Consider the following 25,073-nt stretch of genomic DNA (forward strand, 5'->3'; position numbering starts at 1 on the left):
GTCAAGGTTGCTTCCACAGAAATGTTAGCTCCCTGATTGCTTATTTATTTACAAGTCAACCGACCACGTGTTATTAGAGAAATTATAGTTATTGTTTTTCCTTTGGGATGGAGAAACTATAATTAATTAATAGTATAATTTTATTCTCTAATTTTCTATTTGAAGATAATTGTATTTATATAAGTAGCATACATGATACATCTTTTTTTTTTTTTACAAATGCAAGCACTTATTTATTATTTAATTATCTTAATAATTGCAAATTACCTCATTTTTGTCTTCCTATATTGCAACTTATTTCCAAGTAATTTTAAAATGGTTTAAACACATTCATATATTTTCTAGTTTGTCACAGAATATAAAAATTTTACACATATTAAATTGTATCTTTGACATTTTTAGTGAAATTGGAAAATTCGGATTATTCTACATTTGTGATGTATGCAAATTCAGTTAAAATATCAAACAAAAAGGGTATAATGTGAAGATTTGCAAATCATAAGGGGTGTTTGAAAACTATTTTTAGAACATAAGGGTGTGATTTGAAATATAGGAAAACCACAATAGTGTAATTTATATAGTATCTTGAATTATTAGCATTTGAATAATTATTGAAACTTATTCAATAAAATATTTAATCATATCAAAAATGGATGACACCAAATAGTTTATTTCATCAAGGATGTGTACAAAATAATTTTTAAATACAAGCTAACATGAGCATAGCTCTAATAAGATTAGTGGTTAAAATTCACATATCTTAAATTTGTTGTAAAAAAATATTATTAAATATTCAATAACGATCAAAATCTATTAAGTTATTTTAGTAAATTGTAGAGTCTAGTTTATATATAAAATAAATCTATATAAATGTGTTGCCATTTTTTAATCACTATTTAAACAAAAAATTCTCTCCATTCAAAGGGAGACCAAAGTTTTGGATTTTAGAAGAATTTTGTTGGGTAAATTTTTATTTTTATTTTTTCTGATGTCAATGGTAGCTTGAAACAAATTAAATGATAGGATGCACCATTTCAAATTATAAATTAATATTAAATATTTTAGTCTACACATTCTCCTAACTTTGTAAGAGAATGTGATGTATTTTGATTGGACATTTTTTGGAATAATATATGAAATTCAATCTTATAATTAAAATATTCCTTTTTTTGTGTGTGCTGCAGAGTCCAAGAATTAAAAATTTCGGCTAGACTTATTCAGGCTGATTTGATCATTTGAACTAACTGGGTGACATTGTTTGACCATATTTTGTGATTTGATGAGATGCTTGAGCTTACCACAATCCAATTACGCGAATAAAAATATTGTCCCAAAATTTGCACGTGCAATCGATCATCTAAATAATTTTATATCTTTTTTGAAGTGCAAAAATAATATTTTAAACCTTCAAATATTAAAAAATAATTTTTGTATATTGATTAGTTTTTCACTTAATCAAGTGACAAGAATATCGGGAAAAAAAAAACTCCTATGAGACTCTTTGCATGTAATTTCAAACATTTATTTATCACAAAAATAAATGAAAATTTTAACTTCAAATTTATTATAATATTTTAAAAAAATGGAATAAAATAATGTTTTCATACTGATTAAATATAAAAATAATAAAATATATAAACAAAATTTATTTTAGAATATATAAAATTAGTTCCTAATATTCTCTAAATGAATTCTAACAATAAAGAAAGTGGCGAGCCTTGGAAAATATGGTAGTCATGGTATCATCTGTGGTTAAACTCTATCGGACAAACAATATACTTCGGGAAAGAGAAATTGTTCTGTATAAGAGTTGGACGGATGTATGACATTATTTAAGAGGGAGCTCGATAGTATTTTGTTCGAGAGAAAGATTGTTCAGAATATGATCATATGTATATAAGTATGAGATAACTTATCTATTTGTATGAGATATTTTTAGTAAAACAAAAAATAAAGTCGTGACGATTATGTTAAAACGGACAATATTACTAACATATTTGGGTTTGAATCCCCCGACCTCTCTATTGTAGTAAAAAAATAATAATAAAGTAAAAATAAAAAATTTAATTACATTTATTGGAAGTGTTTCTCATTTCGTACATTTATTGAACTTTCAGGTAGGGGTAGTTTTGGTAATAAGCAGCTCACAGCCCACAAATCCAAAAGGCCAGCGGTAGTAAGTGATTCAACATCATCCCACGTGTCGACAGACTATTGGGTGAGGGTAAAAGAGTGCAAGATTTACAGAACGCAGGGGAACAAAGCCAAAACCTCATACCAGCCAATAATAACACGGAATCGAAAATCTTTCTGGTTAGACGGATTTTGCTCAAGTTGTTAGAAAGATAGGGGAATCTTGGAAAGAGAGATAGATGGCTTTTAATAATGGAGTTTTTTACTTTTTTAAGGTTTTTATCACTTCGTCTGATATCCACACAATAATACCCCCCAAAAATCTTCTCCTCAGCCTTGACCGGCCATTAAATACTTGGGTCTCTCCCCCTCTGGTTTGTGCACACTACCTGTTTGATTATTTGCCCAAGAGACAGAAAGGGGAAAAAAGGAGAGGGATTGAGGGGGATTGAGGGGTCTGTGGGTGGTGGAGAGATCCGATGGTCCTTTGATGAAGAGGACGACGTCGTTCTGAGGTGAGAAGCAACGACCCCACCTTCACCACGTTCATTATTATCATCCTCAATTCCATCTCTTTTATCTCTTCTTCTTCGTTGCCACCATCATCTCCGCCACTAATCCAAGATCTACTTGTCCTTGTCTCTTGTGTCATTTCTATATTTTCCTTCTCAATCCTAAGGTTTGGGTGCACCTAATTGTGCTTGTATTCCAACAACCCCGATCTGTTTTTCCACCCATATTCTTTTAGTTTAAATCTTATTTAAGAAACAGAATCAGGGATTTTGGAGATATGGGCCATTGCATCTAGACTTATCTTTATCATTATCCTTAATTTTTTTTTCTCTTGGGAGGACTCCAGGTGTCAGAAAACCACCATAGATTTGAGATTACCCCACCCAATCGACAAGCTTCAATCGTGGGTTCATCCAATAGAACCTATTTTACTCACTTCCTCTGATTTTTATTTGAGTGACAGCTGTTTGGGCGTCTGTACGTTTGAATGCTTTAAAGGAAGGAGGATTAAGAAGGAAGCTGAAGAAGCTGTCCTAACTTTCTTTGGGGTTCCTGGATTGATGAAGTGAAGTCAAGTTTCCCACCAAAGTTTGTCTTTTGAGGTGGCTTAAGGCGCCATCTAGTTTGCTTTGTTAGACTTTGACAAGGAGGCCCACCCTTGTGGTTGGTGGGCTTCTTTGAACCAATTAAAACCCACATTTGAAAGGTGCCTCAGGTTCCCCTTATTATATTTGCTTTTTCCTCCTTTCTTAATGATCTAGGACCAAGAACAAGTAAAAGGGGTTTCCTTTCAGTATTATTCCCCTTATTAACCATTGTATTTCCTCAATTGGGTCTTCCATTGATCTTTTCCCCTGTTTTTTATAGGCTAAATCCATTTTTTTATCCGTAAGAAAACGCCCCTTTTCTAATGCTTCTTTGTTTCTTCATCGCTTGCATCTCCTTCATTCTCTTTTTAAAGTCCCTGCCTCTCAAACCGCTCCCATTATGGGCAGATGAGATGAGGTTCTTGTCCCACTGGTTGTGGAAAGAATTATCATTTCTTCTCATCTGCAAGGTGATCAAGAATAGCCTTTGTACTTTTCTGTTTAGTATTCCATCGAAGATGTCCTTGAAGAAGAGATATCTTCCAAAAGTAGAGAATGTTGAGGAAAACGGTGAGATGTCGGTGTTGGATTTGCCAGAATTGGCCTTGGAATGCATTCTGGAGAGACTTCCACCCGATGCTCTATGTAGTATGGCGGGCGTCTGTAGTTCATTGAGAGAGAGATGCATAAGTGACCATCTTTGGGAGAAGCACATGAAGAGGAAATGGGGTAAAGTTATTGGTCAAGCTGCTTACAGGGAGTGGCAATGGCATCTTGCTTCTAGAGCGGGTTTGAATAATCTTAAGCAAAGCAAGCAGAAGAGCCTGCTTAGACTTTTATCTTTTGGTTGGTCTCTTTCATGGATTAGATCAAAGGCTAACGACAATAACTCGCCACGAAACTCTCTACCAGTTGATTCGATCATGGCTTGGTATCTTGCTCTTGAGACGGGCAATTTCTGGTTCCCTGCTCAGGTCTACAACCGCGAGGTAATTGAATCAGGATTTATTCCTTCCACTTGTCAACAAGTGTATCCAGATTTCCCCCCCTTCATGTCCTGAAATTTTTAGCTCTCACTGATCTGAACAGTTAAACAGTGTATTAGGCTGGCTTTTTTTCAGTTATTGTATCTGATATCTGAATTATTCAATTATGCAGAATGGCCATGTTGGGTTTATGCTGTCCTGTTACGATGCGGAGCTTTGCTATGATCCCCGTACGGACACCTTCCAAGCAAGGTGATTAAGCTAATAGCCATTGTGTAACTCAATGGCGCAATTATTGTGCTGTTACTATCATTTTTTGATGAAGAGAACAACTTTCATTTGGAAGAATGCTGTTACTATCTTTCTTTTACTTGTTTCCATCATGGTAGTTGTATTTACTGATATTTCAATTGACTGTTTGTTGCAGGTACCCTCCACATGGTAGGCGAGCAATTGCAACCGAGAACGGGGTGCAATGGGAGAGGCTTAGAGCACCGCCTGTTGATACTCCTCCTCACGATCTTCATATCTCTGACTCTTTGAACGAATTATGCCCTGGTGACCACATTGAGATTCAGTGGAGAAAGAACAAAGAATTCCCTTATGGTTTGTTCTTGAACTTCATCTTATAGAATTTCAACTTGTTCTGAGTCCTAGCATTAACAATCCGCTTTTGATTTTGCCTAAATCAAGATATTCCAGTTTGATGAAAGGTCATAGAAGCAGAAGGAAACTATTCCGTATGAACTTAGTAGAGGAAGTACAAAATAGCAAAAATACTCGGTCGGTGTGTTTCAAAGTTTGTTCATCTGTGCTTCTTTGGGAACAGCAAATCCTTTTTATAATAAAAGGACCTTGTTTCTTATTAGAATATTTAGGCAAGACAGGGGGAAATGCTTATGGCACCTTACTAAAATGCTCGTAGAAATACAGGTGAAGATGAAGAGAAAAGTAACCATACAAATATCAGATAAAGAATCCTTGAGACCCTAAAAGAAAAGATAGATGAAAAAAAAACCATTACTGTTGTAAATTTCTCATAGTGTTTGCTTTAAATAGTTAATCAAATTAAGGTGTCATAAATTGTGGCATGCGCATTGCAGGTTGGTGGTATGGAGTTGTAGGTCACTTGGAAACATGTGATGGGAATGCTAATCACTGCAGATGTCATTATAGTGGTGAGTTTATTTCCTCGCTTTTAGTTTATGTATTTATTTTGGAGTGGCTTGGTGTTTTGTGGAAGTGAAAGAAGAATTATTGGCAGTTGTGCTGGAATCTTGAATATAAGATTTAACTTGAGAAACAAACTTTCATTAAGATAAATAAATAAACGAGGAATAACGAAAGACCCACATAAAGAAAAAGGCCAAGCCAAAAGAGAAGAATACAAAAAACTTGTGAAAAAGAACTCCTTAACTTTTGGCAATAAAAAACTGGGGATAATCCAAAACAACTTTTATATTAAGAGCACAAAGAGAAGGGGAGCACAAAAAGAGGGGTTAAAAATGTGCTGATTCCTTTTCTCTGTCTTTGAAGTAATTGTTTTCTGAACCTTTAAATGTTGTTATCCAAATATTTGTAGAAGAATATTTCTGATGTTTGTAATCTGAGGTATTAAAAGCCATTGGTATCTATTTGCAAAGCTCATAATTTAAACACTCTTCGGAGGAGTGATTTCTTGAAATGTGGATTAAATGAATGTCGACTTCACCTGCCCTGGCCTGGCCAGTGGCCAGAGCCCGTTTGTCTGGGTCGTCTGTTCCAGCACCCTATTGAAAAGCAACCAATTTTTTAAATAGTGGACCAAACTTTTTATGCTATTTGATTGGTCCCCTAGACATTATCGTCAGTATGTCATGATTTCTACCAACATATTCATAACTTTTGTCTGAGTGGAATACCTGTGTCCAACCACTGATCAATAGAATTGCCTTAGTGGAACATTTATGGCCAACCACTCTGAGGTAACTGAATGTTTCCCCAAGCCTTCTGTTATTGGTTGAGCCGGCGTTCTTTATAATTGGAAAATTAAATGAATTATAAAATTTGCTTTTATGGTTGACCGTTTCTAACCAGATATAGATGACAATAGCAGTGCATGATATTCTTACTCTGGCAATGAATAAATTTACTTGAACAAGTTCTGATCAATTTCTGTTTATGATTAAGTATACTCATCCATTAGGTGCAGTTGTTAATACTTTTGCTTTTTTTAGTCATTTTTGCCTTCTTGGTGCTATGCTTGTTAAAACTTAAAATTACCATATGTGTTTGAATTAACTTATCTTGATTTAGACTAATTTTATGAGATAACTACTGGATGACAATTTTTGGTGTTAGATAACTGGTTGTATATTTAATGAAATATGTTTTTTTGGTTATCAATGAAATATGTGTTTTTCATATATAAAAAAAAAAAAGAAAACCTGGTTGGATATTTAATATTTTAGGTAGGATGCCCTGTAGTTTGAATCCACGACTTCAAAAGCATTGAAGTCCCATCAGTTCAAGATTTTTCTAAAACATCATTTCTGTTGAATATAACCAAACGGTTGAGATAGTACTTGATTCTATTTTCTTTCCCAAAATGATGAAATAGTTTGTGGAGATGCCTCGTCTTCCCAACTGTTTTTTCATATCTTAAATATCTAGTTATGAATGCCTCTTAAGGTGACAAGTCATTCCAATTAGTGACTTTTTCCATCATTAAATTTTTTATAGAAAAAAAGGGCTAGGTTCTTTTCCTACATAGCGTTTTAACTTGGTTTTGTCATCATTAAATGGAGGACTAAAAGTGGTTTTAATCGATTATGTAAATTTTGTCAACAGACACTGTGGTGTTGGAATTCAATCAGTACACCCCTGGTTCAAGATGGAGACTTGCAACTGTCGACCGAAAAGATCATCGAGAGGAAGGCAATGAGGTTGACGGGTTCTATGGCGGAATCAGAAAGCTTTGCTCGGACGAAGAAACCTCGATGTGGAAGCGACTTTGGCCTTCCGATATCTTGGAATAGGTACTTGAACAGTTAAATCTAGGAGTTTGGTGCCACTTATGCACCTCTTGAGCATGAAGCTGAAGAGTGAAGCCTATGCTTCTTCTTCATCTTCCTCTATAAACTAATTATACTGTTCCCACGATGTGAAAAGTGATTTTTGAAACAGCAAAAGATATATAGGCTTTCTGTTTAGATTCATTAATGTGAAGTGAAGACCATAGCTGTCTTTACTCTCTCCTTCCTTCCTTCCTTCCTTCCCCCTTTCATAATTTATTGTTTTAAATGGTATTTTGTTTCTTCTTTTTTGGTAGGAATATCGTCACTTTAATGCGATTTGTGGTCCTTGTAAAATTGCCTCCCACTGATTCCCCAAATTGATGTTGCACAAAGAACCCATGGTATATTATAATACAAAGCTTAGTAGTTGAGAGTCTGTGTCTTCCTTTTTGTTCTTGTCGTGGGAGAAAATTGGAAAAATTGTAGCTTTCACAGCCATGCAGCTGACATCATTTATTCTCTCTCTCTCTCTCACTCCAAAGCCGATGAAATTAATCTTCAAGACTTATAAAACAATTCAGTAAAAGTTATCATATATGCCTTCTTTGTATAAAGCCTACGCTAAGATTTATGCCTATCAGATTGCTCAACATTCCCTAGTGGAATCTGGCTTCCTATACAGAATCCGAATGTGTGGAAATTAAAATGACCACTTAGATGTATGGGATAAATTAAAAACTACCTTGGCATAATAATAATATTAATTAGTTAATTAATTAATTAAAAGATAAATTAAAAACTTTTTATTTATTTATTTTTAAATTTAGCTCAGAATTGAATATGTTATTTATGATAGACGGGCAAAGAAATTGAGGAAGCAGATATAAATTTTAGAGATAGAAAACTAAAAATGAAATTGTTATAGGTTTGTCAACTTATGGTTAAGACATATATCTTTCAACCCAAATGGTCAAATATTAGAATCATCCCTCCTACATGAACTTAAAAGAATTATTGTGGGTTTAATTTTTTTAATTTGACATAATTTTGAAGAAAAAATTGATAACATATCAAAGAGACGTGAGTAAATACATTGAACAAACAGAAGACATTAAAATTTGAAGCACCCTTCGAAAAAGTATTCAATCTCATAAATGTAACCCTCCAAATAATCTTCTCTTACGCGGCTGATCTAGCGGACCTGAGACCAAGTTTTCCAAACAATGATAGAAGTTTCCTAAGCTTGCTTCTCTTCCATGTATAAAATCGTGTGCCACCTCTGCGATTTCCGTTTGACTTCAAAATGGGCCCCGACATTGTGAACCTGTCGAATCTGCTTCTTGTTTCATGGTCCATTTTTGCTACTGCTCTTGCAAATGCCAACCCTTTGGGCTCGGTCAACATTTTTGGGCTTCTAACTGGCCCATTTCTAGAATTGGGCTGCTGGATATTCGTGTCGTGAGGTAATTTTGGGCCCATAATTTGTTCTGTTGAGTTGTTGGGAAACGGTGAATGGGCCGGAGCCGGCCCATTATTGTTTGCTTGCGTTTTTCCCGCTCCCTCTTCCTTCACACTCTGCAAGGCTACCAAGAAAGGATCAAAATCATCGTCCCACCGATTCTGATGGACAAATTTGAATTTGAGCGCCAACACCGGCGATCGGGGCGACGACGCGGTAGAGCTTTTGCCGCTACGATTGTCGTTATGGCGCTCAAGACGTGGTGGAAGTTTGAGCCGAGGAGGAAGGGGAAGGACCTTTCCGTCAGAAAATAGTTCATCGGCGAACGCCATCGCAGGTACGAATTCGTCTTCGCTTCTCATTAGTTGCTTGTTTTGCTGCTCGCTTCGATCGACTAGTTCGAGATCGATGTTGTTGAGATTAAAACGACCACTAGTTTCGAATTCAAATTCGTCTATGGTAGAATTGGGATGTGAATGTCCTAATGGAGACAACAACTCCTTCGGACTTGATGGCTCACTGTAAAACTCCATTTTCTTCAGCTGCATTTTCCGGAACTCTTCGATAGAAGAATCGGTTAGGGCTTTGATTTGGCAGAAGGCATCGGGTTTAGAAGGAGGAATAGCTTAGAAAATAGATTGAGTGCAGAGGTATTTCTCCTGAATTGAAGGATGAATTTGTCATGCTTTTGAAGAAATTGAGTTCCCTTCTTCGAAGCTAATCTTTAGAATGATAAAATTATTCAGTAGGATTTCCGAGTTCACGTCCGTATTTTGTCAAATCGTCCCGATTTTCAGCATTTTTCATTATATTATTGCCTGAATGGCGATGGCTTTTGTGAAAGACGAATGGTTTACCGCATTATTATTTATTTTATTTTCTTTCAAAAGAAAACACTATCAATTTAAAAGTTTAAAAAACAAAAGTATATACAAACCTCTATTTTATCTATTTATTCTCTATTATTTGTAGCCTGTAGGTCAAGCGTCTCACGTATGTCTAACTGAATAGAGAATGATTGCATTATTTTTAACAATTATTTCATAAAAATATATTATTTAAGAAAAGATTTACATTGTTATTTTATAAACATTGAAATTCTTTTTTCTAACTCCTATATTTAATTTAGTGAGTCGGTTTTAATTTTTAAAATTTTAAATTTAAACAATTTTTTTTTTTTGAGAAATAAATTTAAACAAATTTAATCTTGAATAAGTAGCGGAATTATCAAATTAATATTTTTAATTAATAAGATTTCCATTAAAAAAAAGTATTTGTGGTTAAGTTTAGAGCATTTTTGTGGGTAGTGATTATTTTTATTAGGTTGGATATAAGATCTAGAGGTAAAATAGGGAGTTTGAGAATGAATCATGTTCTCACGATTCCTAATTTTTTTTCTTCAAAAACTCTTCCTAGTTTAATTGAAATTGCTTTATTATCTACATGCCAAACATATATCATTGACTAAAAGATCGCAAGTTGAATTCTCATTTTCAACGTTTTTATACTAAAAATAAGTTTAACTTAGATATGAAAATGTATTAATTTCACAATTTCTCCGGACTTTAGAGCTCAACTAGGTGAAATTTAAATTAAGTATATGGATAAAATTTCAAAATGAGATTTTCTCAAAAGTTAATGTCTAAAACTTGTTTTCTTTCATCACTTTTATTTGATATTAAACCAAAGATGTATAAAATCTAGAAAAGTTTTTAAAACGTAATTTTTTTAAAACCAAAATAATATAATAATTATTTTTTGTTAAGATTATATAATGTCATGCAATTTTTTTTATAATATAGCATTGTAAATATAGAAGCAATAATTTAAATTTTGTAAATAAAATTACTAATGTCTCTTAATCATTTAAGTCTACAATTTTACGACTAATATTAAGATGAGTTTTTATGTTTTGTCCGAACCTTAGAATAAAGATTGAATATTTAAAACTATAAAAATTAGAATAAACCAAATATAACTAAGTTACATTTTTTGTTATTGAAATTTGGATTTGATTTTTATAACAATAATAATAATACAAAAAGTTGCCAATTCATTTGAAAAAATATATATCAACAAAGCAGTATAGGTTAAGTAAACTAATGTTGGGGACATTTGAAATCTAATTCAAATATTAGACACAAATTAAAAGTTAAATTAAAGTTTCAAATTAAAATTTGAACATAACTTAATTGATTATGATGTGTTTTTTCTGATTATGATGTATTTCTATAGTTAAAAGGTTGAGATTATTTGAGTTTATCTCAAGTGATTAAGATATATTTTTCTGATTAAAATGTTGGGCATTCGAATCCCTATATTGATGTTGTATTGTACTAAAAATATTGAAACATAAAAAAAGAGGCTTAAATTACTATTTCGCCTTTGTATTTAAGTTTTTGTTCATTTTGATTTGACTTTCAAAGTATTCATTTTTATCTTATACTTTAAACTTTAGTTTATTATTTTTGAAAGGTTTGTTTTCGTGTTTATTTAAAAAAAAATGATATTTTTGGTTTCTATTTATAAAAAATTGTAACACAAGTGAATCAAAAATGAACATTTTAAAATTACATAAATTAAATAAACTAAAAATTAGAGCAATTAAAATAAACATTTTAAATGGATTAAAATGAAGGATACCGAAATAATATTTTAACCTAAAAATTTGGAAAGCCATATAAAATTGGAGGGATGCCAAATAACCTTAAACCATTTTCGAATTATCCATTACAATTACAAGCTGAGTGGTTCGTTTAAGTACATATATTCGTGTCTCTCTCCCTCCGGAAGTTGAAGTTTGTGAGTTGATGGAATCCCTTCCATTCTCAACCAACGCACATCCACTGCAATTGCAAGTGCAGTCCCACTGTTTCATGAACTCCCTCTCTTCGAAGCTCAAACCCGAATTTTACCACTTCAGACTTCTCTGTACTTCTTCTTCAGTTCACCCTCCACAAATTCCTGCAAGACCTTCTTCTTCTGGTCGGAAAGAGAGCGGTGGAGCTGCTAAACTGAAGATCGCCCATTCTCAACTCAAGGACAACTGGTTGGCGTCTCTTTCCTCTCCTTTTCCTCTAGGTCACGATCACCCCATCAATGGTAGCCGAGGAGACCTAAATGCGAGTTCCGACTGTGTTATTGGGGTCGATCCTGATGTTTCTGGTGCGGTGGCGCTCTTGAGAACCGACTACTCGGTTTGTTCCGCTCAGGTAATCGGTTTCGTACCACGTATTTGTTGCTTCAATTTTTTTTTTCTTGTTTTTTATACATTCGTCTAATGTGCTTAAGTTTGATGGTCATATTTGACTAAAGAGGTTGATATATATATATTTTTTAATCTTTATGTTCTTCAATTTGTCAGGTATATGATTCTCCACACCTGCAAGTACTGGTTGGTGGAAGGAGACGGAAACGTTTAGATGCCAAGTCAATAGTCCAGCTTCTTCATAGCTTCAATGCCCCCATTGGTATGATTGTCCATCTGTAGGTTATTGCTCCTGATTGAACATTTACGAGTTGCTGCATTTATGTAGGGGTTGGGGTTGAGTCTTTATTTGATGCTCAATTGACATTCACGTTTCGGTGTAAGATAACTGTGATCATAACAGAAAGAATATTTGAATTTTTATTGCCAACTAATTTATGTAGAGAAATTGAGAATGCCCTTTGATCTCTCTCTCTTTCCCTCGTAAATATTTACAAAAAGTTCCTAAAGAAAAAGAAAATCCTATATTCATCATATTGAGTTTCACTTCTTCAACTGAAGCTCCTTAGTTTCACACATCTTTTTTATGTTGCTTTAGTAAGAAAACATTCTGGTATCCTTGTTCTCTTCTTCCCTTTGCTTCTAGGGTTTTCTCATATTTTGATGCATACTTCTATTTTGTTCATTAATCACATATGTAACTCTGTCTTTAATGAGTTGCCAATCCCTATCTCTAGGAACTACTGCATATCTGGAGCAGTCAACCCCATATCCACAGGATGGAAAACAGGTACACGTTTCATTTTAATGGGAGGATTCTGTTGGACCTAGATCTTATGCTAAGAAGATGCAAACCTGTTTACAATTGACCACACTTTTTTTTCTTTATTTTTTTTGGAATAAACATTTATTTATTTTTCATATGTTATCTGGTAAGTGGTATGACTTATTTGAAAGGAGAGGACCAAGATAATTTTTAAAGATAATCTTGGGTCCATGCCAGAAATTGTAGGGCTATGATGGGGGAGGTGCTTTTATTCCCCCCTTTTCGGGATAAGGGTCGTTTTTTGTGGCAGGCTTGCTTTCTAGCTATGTTACGGGGTATTTGGCTGGAGAGAAATCATAGAGTGTTTAGGGGGGTGGAAAAGTTTGTGGATTATGTTTGTGACATTGTTAGATTTAACACTTCGTTATGGGGCTTGGTTTCTCATCTCTTTTGTAATTATTCGCTTGGTCTTATTTCTTTGGATTTGAGCCCTTTTCTTTAGGGGGCTTCCTCTTGCCGGGTTGTTTTTTGTATGCCCTTTTTAGGCCTTTTGGTGTATATTTTGTATCCTTTTCATTTTTTTCAATGAAAGTTTTGTTTCGTATCAAAAAAAAAAAAAAGAGAGAATACGGAGGAGTTACGTTATGTGTGTGTGCGTGGCAATTTTTCTCTATTTTTTTAGAGCTTCCATGACATGTCTTTCTTATTTTGCAAGATTGGTTGAGCTGTAATCCAATTTTGTTTTGTAGAACAAATCATCTTACCCATCTTTCTATCTCTTTCCTTCTTTTAATTTTTTTTCGCACTTTTTGCATAAAGTTTTTGAAGTAGAGCGTGTGTTTTAACCTTACTGGCCTTACATTTTGAGATGCAAGTTTTAGTTTAGCTTCCTTCATTTCATTAGAAGAAGGAATATGATTAGTTGGTTGTGGCTTTCCTTGGTTTTTTCTTTTCCTCTTCTTCTTCTTCTCTTCTTATTTCTTTCTAATTCCATTCTTTGTGTTTAAGGGATGGTGGAGTGGAGGATTTGGTTATGGATTGTGGATTGGCATATTAGTTGGGCTGGGATTTTCTGTTATTCCTGTGCCATCTCTTGCGTGGAAAAATAAATTTGAGCTCTCGGGAAAGGATACTTCTAAGGTCAGTTCAGCCAAATAACCTACATTAGTCAAGCTAGTTGTTTAATTCATATATAGATCAAACACTTCACAATGTTCAATATTACCAAGGGCAAGCTAAGTAGTCTTTTATCGTATATTTGATATCTTAATCTTCAGTGTGCGTTAGCAATATGTAAAAAGTTATCTGCAGAACATACAATTATGGTTGAGTTCTGTTTTAATTTAATGATTTTACAATTTATATTTTCTTTGACAATCATCCCATGATTCATTCTGACAAAGGAGAAAGTTCTTCCTATCTCCTTCATAACAAATGCTTTGCAACTTGTTATTTGACCTGTAACAGTGTAACTTCTCCTAGGTAATTAGCAAGCTTTGCATGCTGATAAGAGAACTCTTCTTGTATAAAAGGAAGTTATTTTGATAAAGTTACACACATGTTATAGGACAGAAAAATAGTTGAGGGACAAAACTCAACAGGTTCTCTCCAAAATTGAAAACAGGGCAACCATTTATCCGAATAAATGGTTATATTTCTGGTTAGTTTTTAAAACTTGACTTTTGCTGATATGTGAAAAATTATTCTCTTATCACTTCCATGAAAATAGTTCACAAGGTTACAGAGCCATCCCTGCTCGTTTACCATTGTAATCTCTTTTAGTATAATAATTTTAACCTCTTTTAGTATAATAATTTTTCTTGGAATAAAATGTTTTAGAAGTTGATGAATTTATACTGGAAGCTAATAGAGACCAACTTGGTTTTAATTTATTTCTTGTTATTAGTTAAAAAATTTCCTCGCTCTATTCCCTTTGGAGGACTGTTTCTATATTACTTGGTTATACTCGGCGGTGGATGAAAAAGCCTTTTTTTTACAGCTAATTACATTTTATGTAATTTCACTTGGACCTTGAAATTATTTACTTATATTGGTTTCAAGAATTGGTTTCTCTATTCTCCTAGTAAGCGCTAAAAGTCGGTTATATTCATTATGCAATCCTGAGCTTTGTGATTATATGTTTTATTCTATATTCTTTTGTCCAAAAGTTTTCTCTCCTAGACTTATTTTATTTTGTTTTCAATATTTACTTGGTAGGACGATAGCCGAAGAGTTGCATCTACATTATTTCCGTCTCTAAGCCCCCTTCTGAAAAGGAAAAAAGATCATGGTATTTTACCTTGTATTCTGTCCTCCGCTTTTTTTTAATGGCGAATACTTCTATATTTGCTTGAGATTTCCAATACCATACCTCATGAATTTCGATACGTATTCTGTACTCTTGGGCCTTTTTAACTGGGCTCTACCAAGTTAGAGTAACTGACGTGAAGATAAACACTTGTTTTTTGAATATTTTTATGTTTAATCTGAAAACTTGACTATGATTTATTCCTTCAGCTGAGATGTCGTGAAGCTATTCTACCTATCTAAAGAATTTCTTTTCCATCATAGATTTGCACAAGATTTCCTATAGAAGTAGTGACTAAGTTTATGGCTCCTACCATCAGAAACGAATGTGAGAAATGTCCACTTGTTTTAGAACTGTCTTTAACATGGCTTACTTATCAGCTTGTTATCTTGTAATTACCAGATTATTTTCAACTCATTGGAATTCTTTTTTGGAATTACCTCTCAACATTTGTATCTTCATTTCATTTGTGTCATGAACCAGGAAAAACAGAGTTCGGGTTGATTTGATGAAAATTATTCTTTCATGAACCAGTAAAATATATTCGACTTGCAGAAGTAATCTCTATGATGTTGATCTTCATGGCCCCCTTATGATTTCCTCATATTTGCAGGAAGGGCCGAGGCTTTACTCATTGCTGCTTATGGAAAAGGCCTGAACATGAATCTAGAAACACCACGTGTCTTACAGGAATCGATAGCGTCTTAGATTTGGCTGAAGATCCTAGCTTTCTTCTTAATCCCGAATTCAGGTTCGAGTTTGGTACGAATAGAATGAATGATGAGCGATGGGTCTGAGCATATTCCCCACTAGATGAGGTTCTTTGCTTCTGTAGATTATTTTGACCAAGGCAACCATTCATCTTGCTATTTTTGAAATGAGCCTTGTAGCCTGTAGATGTGCCTTAGTAACCAAAAAAAATTGATGTAGATTCTTAATATGATTATAGAGATTGACAAAATTTAAAATAATTCCCTTTGGAGAAAACTCTCCTGCTACCTGTTAGCCACCATTATTCAATGCTTTTTGGTTTCTTTTCAAATCATTATATGATTGAATCAACACAATTTTTAATTTTTAATTATAGCTTAGTGTAGATCCTTCAAGATTGGAAGACGTTAATGCACTAGAATTTTTGGGAGGGGTGTTTCTCACCCAGCTCCTAGGCTGTATCGTGTTAATGTATTTGTTTCTTATCCCAAAAAAACAAAATAATAATAATTTTAAAAAGGAAAAAAAAACAGTTCAAGTTGGTCATTTTAGGTCTCTATTTAGGAAGAAAAACTTGGTTGAATCAACCAAATCAAGTTACATTTGGAGAGTAAATTTTAACTAATTTAGTTAGACAACACAGTTTTCAGAGGGTCGAGTTTTTAACTCCAGAAATTTGATCTACCAAAATGAATTAGTGTAACATAATCTTCATAGTTGTTGGGTTGGATATGGATGAAATTTTCTGCCTGGAAAGAATTTCTTACTTCCTCTCCCTCCGAAATGTTTTCAAAATTATATACAAATTTTAGATCAAAAGACTATGTTAAACGTGATCAAGATTTATAACTCATGCTGAAGATTTGGCATTTGTTTACCCTTAAAATTCAGGTGCTTCTTCAAAGAGCGATGAGAAATAGAATAAATCCATCTTTTCCAAGAGAACAGAAGCGGACCACTATTAATATCGAATGCGTTTTTTCCACTTTTACACTTCAAATTAAAATAATATAAAGTTATAAACAAATCCAAAAAACTAAAATTAAAAAATTAAGAAAAAAGGTCACCAAACACATTTTATCTTTTATCAATTTAAGAACATGGTGAGCAGTGGGAAATTGACAGTATGGTTAAGATTTGAAATTGACATAGGTCACAAAAATCTAGCCTGTGGGTGCATCTAATAAATTTTGCAGAAACCAAAAGGTTGAAGAAGAAAACAGAGAGCTACTTCATTCGAAGGTGAATTTTGAGAAGGAACTGAAAAGTCTAATAACTTTAGGCCATAACGGATTTTAGGGCATTACAAATCTTGCTGGGATTTCCAAAGCTTCTATTTAAGTGTGATCTCGTAGATGACTCCTTGAAGATTCCCTACAACTGATCGCGTTCCAGCTACTTCAGTCATTTGCATCCCGTGCCGAGCAGCTTCGTCAAGTATCAGAGCATCCATGCTACAGAAGAAATGAACCAAAGCAACTTTTAGTAAATAAAAAGAGCAACAACCTTACTTGAACAAGATCTTTTCCATAGGTTGTACTACTATGTTCTTAAGTTCGAAACAGACCAGCATTCATGCTAGTTGTCTACTCCTATAGACTATGTCAATAAAGAAACACTGCTAGAGGTGGTAATCATAGGAATACCAATGATACATTGCTTGAGGAAGAGGTGAAAATTGCCAAGTGACGGCAATAACGAAGGAGACCATACTCATTGTCTGAAAATAAATTCTAGATTTTTTCATGTCACATTTGATGCCAGATGCTAAATCCAGGAAGATGAGAAAAACATAGGAGATGGGGGAGGTAGAAAGGGATTCTGGAAGGAATTCAGTATGAAGCTTAAGCTAAATTTAGACGTCTATTTTGGACACTGCCATAAAATAATTCCAATGAGCAGAAATAAGCCGGGAATCCTCGACTAAAATTCCTCAGATTCTCAAGTTTTACTGTTTTAAAGAGCTTTATGAAAATACATTTCAATTTGTGTTGTGGCTTTTCTCACAAAGCAGCCCATCTATCTATATATATAGAAATTAATCACTAAAATGGAAATCTACAATTAGAATTTTTGGAATTAATCAACGAGTAGTTAACAGATATTACATGTTGCCATATGATGTAGATATACAAATGGTATTTAACTTCAATCATCCTTGAAATTAATCAAGAAACTTTTTGGTCTATGTTAATTTCCAAAGGGCTTGATGAGTAAGCATATACTTTTTCTTGGGTCAAATTCCAGTGAATTAGGTCAAATCCACCAAAATACTTGTCAAAAGAGAGAAAAGAATAAGCATTTATACTTTTGGAACCTTGCAATGTATCATGCTTTAGAACAAAGGGAAGATATCTAGAAGATACCTTGCAATGGACCATTCCGGAGTCTACTTTTATCAATGAAGTAAAAGTTTAGGCTTCTTCAGAAACTGGAAACGTAATAATAACATAAAGCCAAGGAGTTACTCACATCTTAGCTCGGGATACGTAAGCAAGTATGAATTTGCATTTTCCTCTTTCTCTAACTTGGAGGAGCCGTTCAGCTGTTTTGAAGAGCAAGGGCACACTTGATTGTTGAAAGCTTAATAACTGTCAAGGTTATTCGGAGATGAAAATGCAACATTTCCTGTACAAACAAGTTATTTGCAAGCTAGTGGCTTCATTCTTGCCTAAATCTATGTGAGGAAGTGTCCCCTCTTCTTGGGTCTTCTGTTAAAATATTGTAAAGCTAAAAAATAAGTTGGGCTAGAAACAAGACTGAAACTGCTTCATTCTGATATTTTTTTTTCTATTTGATAAATGATAAGAAATGGAGAAAAGAAAGGTGAAAAAGAATTACTGAAACCAAGCAGCCAAATTTTTACTTTCCTTTCTCCTGCTAATCTAGATCCGAGGTAAGCTGCATGGAACTTCTCAACCCTAAATCTTTCTCAATACAACAATAGAAAACGAAAGAAATGAAATCTGCTTTATGTGAAAGGATTAAAAAAAATACGTAAAAGAGAAGAATAAAGGAAAAAACAGTCCTGATTTTCAAAATCTTTCGCCCCCTTTAATGCCAAACCAATTACTGACCTACTAACGTGGCATTTGCTTTAACATATGAATTTGAAATGTGATGCATCAAATATTAATCGTGAGAAAACCTAAACTCAAGACTTACATAAGAAGTCTGATTAAGTGATAAAAACATTTCTGTTCAAGGTATAACATACGTTCCTAAGAATAATCAAGCATCAAAGAAACTTGAAGATGAACCAATCAAACCCTATCAGTATTTCTGCCTCCTAAGTCCTAGGAGGTTATGATATGGAATCGATTATGTCCACACATTACCAATTAGCAAAGAGAGGAAAGTTTGGCACGTTTTAGGACCTTAGGCTGTTTTTCTCTCTCGGCTGTTTAACCTTAAGGTCCTTAACGTACCAAAAACTCATTTTGTCAATTTAACATTTCTTGAGCAAAATGAATAAGAGTCAGGATATAGATATCAGCACCAAGAATTAGGTCGAATCCACCAGAATACTTGTCTAAAATTTGAGTTATCTGATCAGAATTTCCCCATTCAAGCTTCTCGGCTACTAGTCCTGCATAGAATTGTAAATATAATTACATCCAAACAAATAACCTTTTTTCAAATTGTTTCTCTCACCAGCAGAATTTCCGAGGGATTCGGGAGATGCATGAAGCTGTATGTTTTTCCTCAGGATCTGTGACATTATATACGAGGTCATCAGACAACAAAGAGAGAATAACTTCTTATAATATATATATTTCTAAATTTATTCAGATTAGTCTAATGACCTCGCCTTTAGAACTTCCTCATTATGGTCTGTCAACACCACTTTGTGGCAAGATTTGCTGCAAAGTATTCCAGTGACACCTGTGATTTTAAGAAGATCGCCCATGTCATATCAGAACTTCATCATTGGACATTATATGGAAAACAACGAAAGAAAGCAAAGACATCTTTTTGTTTCATCTTCGTGGAGTAGCAATAATAGTCTTTTTACTAATTATGATCTCTCCATGATTTGTCCCAACTAGAGGTCTTTTTCATAATCTCCTGACTTCTGTTGGCTTTGTCCGCCTTTATTTCATAATTTGAATGAAATTTGTTTCTTAAAGAAAACTCAATCTTATTTCACTTGAAAATGAGAATTCTGTTAATACATTGTTCTCAAATTGTTTAGCATGATCTTTTGTTTCTTAATACAATAAACCTATTTCAATAATGTTAAATGTTTTTAGTTGAGATATTCCCAAGATGGTCCTTAACTTGAAGAAGAAGAGGAGGGAAAAAAAAATTTAAGTGTTTAAGAGAACAAAGATCATAAAAACAAACAACTGCATGATAATCTACAAATAGTGTAAGAGTTCCTCGCTAGTACATTTTTGTAAAACAGACAATTCACCCAAATACAATGTAAATTGGTTTTCTTTTTCCTTAAGATGATAGTCATAGATGCCAGAGAAAAATATATTCATCCCCAAGCCTTACAAAATAAGATACCATGTCATTCGGAGCAAGATCTTTCAAGGAATACAATAGTCCACTTTACATGATAACCTAAGAATTATGTTCATTTCTTCGTGTTTAATTTTTATGTAAATTACGTTGCAGCTAAGTTTTTCTCCAGCATGTGCAGTACTGGGGAGTAAGCTGTATAGAAGTGTGAAAGGGAATTTTATCGAGCCATTGTTTCATTTATGTCTAATATTGTGCGCTGAGAAAGATTTTGAGAGCATTAAAACTGAATTTCAATGTATAGTTAAGGTTCGTCCAAAGACTTGGTTAGATAGGAATTATAGAAGTTCTTATGTAATTGAATTGAGAGAATTTATTGGACAACGTTAAGTCATTGGTTCTTCTTGGTGTACTTTCCTCCATCCTTTTCTTTTCTTTCATATTTACGATTTTTTTTAATCATCACCAGTTGGATCGAGTTTTCATAATTTACTCTGGTTTAGGTGCTTTCACCTCTTTGACACTTTTATACTATCCATGGGAAGTTGTTTGTTTCAAAAGAAAAAATAAAGGACTCTGAACTTTTATGTTCTAAAATAAGTTGAAGCTACTTTCTTGCTGTGCTCTGGTTTTTAAACATCAAGGACTTGTTTCTGTTGCATATCTTGGACTCAATTAGAACCCTCAGTTTTCTAAGTTCACTCTCGTCTTTATGAGACTATACTTGGGATTTCCCACTGTATCTACCTTCAAATACTCGCAGGCTGCAAAAGCAGATTCTTTCATCTCTATCCTCTCTCTACCTTCCACTTAATAGGTATGCTATCCAATAAATACAACCATAATAAACATTTCAATCTACAATTTACACATGCAAACTACGCAAAGGAATCTCTGCTCCAGAAGTCACGAGGGAAGCAAGCAAATTCAGTCAAAGTACATACCAACACCAGATCCTAGTTCAATGATAGAACATCCTTGAAGCAGGTGAGCATGTTTCGAAAGATAATTGTTCAAGAGCAACGCACCAGGCCACACTAATTGGCCCGTTAAATCAAAATCAGCTGTTTCAAGAATTGTTAGTTTAGCAACATTTCCAAGGAGCTATAAGATATAATAACTTGATGTGCTCATGTTGACTTAAAAATATATATCTATTTCAATGCAAATAAATTACAACATTAATATAGCATGAATGCATAACATTTGGGGCCACCTTTTAGCAAATAAGGAATGATAGATTATATTTTTAACATCGTTGATAACTTTAAAACCACAAAGGAGGTTCTATAATCCAAATAACATGTGTGACACGATAATTTAAATTCTTCACAGAAAAAATACTTGAGAAAACCTTTTGTTTCAGAAAAGAAAAAATGATTTGGTGAGTATAGCTATTCCTTTAAGGGTTTGACTTTATATTCGATTAACAAATACATCTATGATCCAAACAAAGCACATAAAATGTAATGCATTTAACAAAATTATCCATATCTCTTACATCATATAATAACATTGATGTATACTAAACTGCTAATATTAATTTTCACACTTTCCATACTTTATTGGAATATCTATCAATTTTATCATTTGATAAATTGAAACCCTAAAACTAAAACTATAAAAAAAAAAATATATATATATATATATATCCGAGACAATAACGTTGATCACTCTTGAGAAATGATCGTAGCAACCAGAAGCATTCGTGGGCCGATATAGGCATATTAGTGCCAATAATTACTGGCTATTATTTATATCATTCGAACTACATGAGCTTATCCGGTTAGCATAAAACAAATTAAGTATATCGTTCATTTAGCATCGAAACTAACAAGGTATGCAAATGTACAGGGAATTGAATCCAAAAAGCAGGCGTATAAGAAATCCTCGAGTAATCCGAGACAAAATTAGCAGCAATAATTCAACAACACAATCACGTAAAGTGAAGTATATTCCGCAAAACGCAAAGTTAAAACAATAAAACTCACTGGAAGCTGACTGAAGACAGAGGAGTTCGATCACATGGGACCCAAACGTAAACGTGGTGAGCCGATAACTGCATATTCGTAAACAAGATATCGTTAGATTTTCGGAGAAAGAAACAGAAAAGGAGTCGACAAAGAGAGAATTACTCGTTGTTCATAAAGAATGAAGCATCTAAACAAACTATGTCTTCCTCTTCCTCTTCTCGTTCCATCAGTCTCTGACTTCACTAGATTTTTGGCGTTCTGAAGGTCTGCGAGTCGGCTTGCCAGGTCTTGAGTGTGGTTGAGCTCAAGCACAAAAATGGGCGCCCGTGTTCAAAAAGTGAAATACGATGTTGGATCAATGTTAAATACACTATTCTAGATTCATTTTCTTATAATTTGAACATAGCCAAATGCCTAATTTTTGTGCCCACTTTTCTAAGTTTTTTTTTTTCGCATTTTTCTAAGTTTGAAAAGGTTTTAAATGTTGAGTGCGGTCTCAATTTCATGGAAATATCGATAAAATATCGATGTTGATAGATATTTCTGTAAAAGTTATAAAAATTAAAAAATTGTCAAAAATATTTAAATTAACAGATAAACATTTTCATATTTCTAAATAAGTAAAAAATAATAATTAATATTGATAATATGTATATATTAGTGATGTTGATTTTTTTTTATATTTTATCGATTTTTTTGTACTATAATGGAAGTATCGATATATCCTCATGTCTATGTCGAACCCATGAAAATATGGACATGTAGATGAAAATATCGACGTGTGCCTAAAAGAAAAAAGAAAAAATAAAAATACTCATATCGTGATCTTACATTAGGTTATATTTTTTTAATTAATTATTATTAGTTTGAACTTTTTTGACATTTTGACAAAAGATATATATTTTAACCTATTTATTATTTTTCAAGTAAGTTAGCTAGAGTGAGATTTGAACCTGACTTTAAAGAGATGACTTGTATACCTTAATTAACAAGTTTATCTTATAAACTTGTGTGCATGATCTATTTTAAGTGCAATTGATCATCCAAAAAATTCTATCCTTCCAATGTATATTTTTTTAGTTCAACCAATTTGCGATACAAAGATTTAAAATTCCGTATTTTGAAAAGCGAGTACATGTCATTTCAATCAAAGGAAGAGTGAAAATTACTCCATGAGAATTTCATAGGTGATCAATGAATCTCAAAAAGACTTATCGCTCCTTATTATTGACCCGCATGCTAATGACGAGGCGCTTTAGAGGAGGTCGTCTTTGAGAAGAGACAACATCGATGGTAGAAAAACCTACATGGGTTGTGGGAAGTGGTGAACCCATAAGCACACGCTATATTTGACTAACGATGACCCCATACTCTTTGTTACATGTAAAATTTTGAGCAATCATTGTTGGCTCCCACAATTGGTTTATGCCAAAATAGATGGAGGAAGAGCAGACATATATATGTTTCACACCGGACATAAAAATGATTATCATTTTAGTCTCATCTTTGAATTTGATCTCAATTTAATCTCTATGATTAAACTTTATTAATTATACGGCCGTGGTTTGGTTATATAAATAAGAAGATGTTTGTATTGTTACATGATATTAATAGTTTTAGTACAAAGTATATTTTTAATTGAAAGATTAGTGAGAGAATAATTAAATAGGTAAAACATTAATTATCTTTTCAAAGTTTCAATCTTTCGATCTAGAAATAAGAAAAGAAAAAAGTTTCAGTACTACGAAAGATACATATTTATTCTGTTCACACTTTGGCACAAATAATGCATTGTTTATTTTGTGTCACAAAAATATTTTAAACGCGGTTGAGCTGATAGATAATAAACAGACAAAATTCCGGAAGCATGTACCACCACAAACCTAGATTTTTTTTCTCAAGCGTGAAGGACCCACGTGGACTCCATTCAACCCCATTCCACTGGGTCATTTCAATGGATACACAAATTAGCGTACACGTGGCAACAACTGGCTGGGTAAGTAAAATTCCCACGTCTCGTATCGTATCAGGCCAACCAGTACGAGCACCGTCCAAATTGACGGTGGAGCTGCACCTGCACGCCGGAGCCACTCGCGTTGCCACCGTGGCTGCTGCGATACGGCCACCGCAGCGGGACCCACCCCACGCGACTCTGCTTCTGGTCCGCGTTTTTTCTTTTCCCGTTACGTTGGACAATACTTCGTTTTCAACGAGAAAGAATAGAGATTTTTTCTTTTTTCTTTTCATTTTCCAAAAAATAGATAACTATTAAAAATTAATGGCTTGAATTTTTAATTTTTATTTTTTAAGTTGAAACCATTGACTTTTAGAATATTGGTGTCCTTATCCACCGAAGATTGAAAGTTTGAATAGTTAATCACTAGAAAAGCATTGCTCTTTAATTTTTGTTTTTCTACTTCTCAAAAATTGTTTTGTAATTTTTTAAAATTATTCAAATTTTAAATTAAAAAATAAGTTTTGTTTGTTTGTATTTCTTCTTAAAAATTTGAATAAGGATTCTAAGTGTATCTTAAAAAAGAAGAAAAACTCCAATAAAAGTTTGAAAAACAAGATATCTTGTTGGATAATGCTTTCGAGTTTTTTTAAAAATGGTAATTACTATAATTATTCTTGAATTGTCACCCTAATGTGTCTTTAATTATTTCAGAGTTTCAATATATGCCCACATTAGTAGATCAACATACACATTTGAAATCACATAATCTATTTGTTAGATTAAATTATACCTAATTTAGAATAAATTACTTAAAATAGATCTATTTCATATTCAAGTGAGCTTATATTTATATAATTATGTTAATTATATTTAGTTAATAGATTATCAAGTTATGTATCTATCATCAAATAAATGTGTGACGAGTACTAAAAAAATAATAAAATAAATGTATGACGAAATCCTAACAGTTTTAGGTATTATACCAATTATACTTTCTCTTAACAAA

At 33.3% G+C, this 25,073-nt stretch overlaps 3 protein-coding genes across 8 annotated transcripts; 2 read left to right on the top strand and 1 right to left on the bottom strand.

The window, feature by feature from the left end:
- Positions 1-2,418: 2,418 nt before the first annotated feature.
- On the top strand, positions 2,419-7,651 carry LOC111020636 (F-box family protein). Its single transcript, XM_022297347.2, has 6 exons — positions 2,419-4,222; positions 4,392-4,471; positions 4,647-4,825; positions 5,323-5,397; positions 7,049-7,236; positions 7,530-7,651. The coding sequence occupies exons 1-5, from the start codon at positions 3,557-3,559 to the stop codon at positions 7,234-7,236; spliced, it is 1,188 nt and encodes a 395-aa protein (XP_022153039.1). The 5' UTR covers positions 2,419-3,556; the 3' UTR covers positions 7,530-7,651.
- Positions 7,652-11,370: 3,719 nt separating this feature from the next.
- On the top strand, positions 11,371-15,954 carry LOC111020674 (MutS2). Of its 5 annotated transcripts, XM_088121060.1 has the most exons (7): positions 11,372-11,886; positions 12,039-12,144; positions 12,620-12,672; positions 13,657-13,788; positions 14,866-14,938; positions 15,220-15,283; positions 15,570-15,954. In XM_088121060.1, exons 1-6 carry the CDS (start codon positions 11,485-11,487, stop codon positions 15,252-15,254), a joined length of 801 nt encoding a protein of 266 aa, XP_087977186.1. In that variant the 5' UTR covers positions 11,372-11,484; the 3' UTR covers positions 15,255-15,283; positions 15,570-15,954. The 5 variants fall into 5 exon arrangements, with proteins under 5 accessions (XP_022153091.1, XP_087977188.1, XP_087977186.1 ...); XM_088121061.1 differs by lacking the exon at positions 15,570-15,954 and having other exon boundaries at positions 11,373-11,886; positions 15,166-15,256; XM_022297398.2 differs by lacking the exon at positions 15,220-15,283 and having other exon boundaries at positions 11,378-11,886.
- Positions 15,955-16,730: 776 nt separating this feature from the next.
- Positions 16,731-22,471, bottom strand: LOC111020665 (Putative methyltransferase family protein). Of its 2 annotated transcripts, XM_022297383.2 has the most exons (8): positions 22,273-22,467; positions 22,129-22,196; positions 21,082-21,201; positions 19,479-19,552; positions 19,322-19,379; positions 19,155-19,256; positions 18,140-18,251; positions 16,731-17,121 (listed from the first exon to the last, which is right to left on the bottom strand). In XM_022297383.2, exons 1-8 carry the CDS (start codon positions 22,335-22,337, stop codon positions 17,001-17,003), a joined length of 720 nt encoding a protein of 239 aa, XP_022153075.1. In that variant the 5' UTR covers positions 22,338-22,467; the 3' UTR covers positions 16,731-17,000. The 2 variants fall into 2 exon arrangements, with proteins under 2 accessions (XP_022153075.1, XP_087977189.1); XM_088121063.1 differs by lacking the exon at positions 21,082-21,201 and having other exon boundaries at positions 22,273-22,471.
- Between the last annotated feature and the right edge of the window lie 2,602 nt (positions 22,472-25,073).

The sequence above is a fragment of the Momordica charantia genome (genome assembly GCF_013281855.1).
Source record: "Momordica charantia cultivar OHB3-1 chromosome 2 unlocalized genomic scaffold, Mcharantia_2.0 BLBB01000002.1, whole genome shotgun sequence".
Taxonomy (NCBI): domain Eukaryota; kingdom Viridiplantae; phylum Streptophyta; class Magnoliopsida; order Cucurbitales; family Cucurbitaceae; genus Momordica; species Momordica charantia.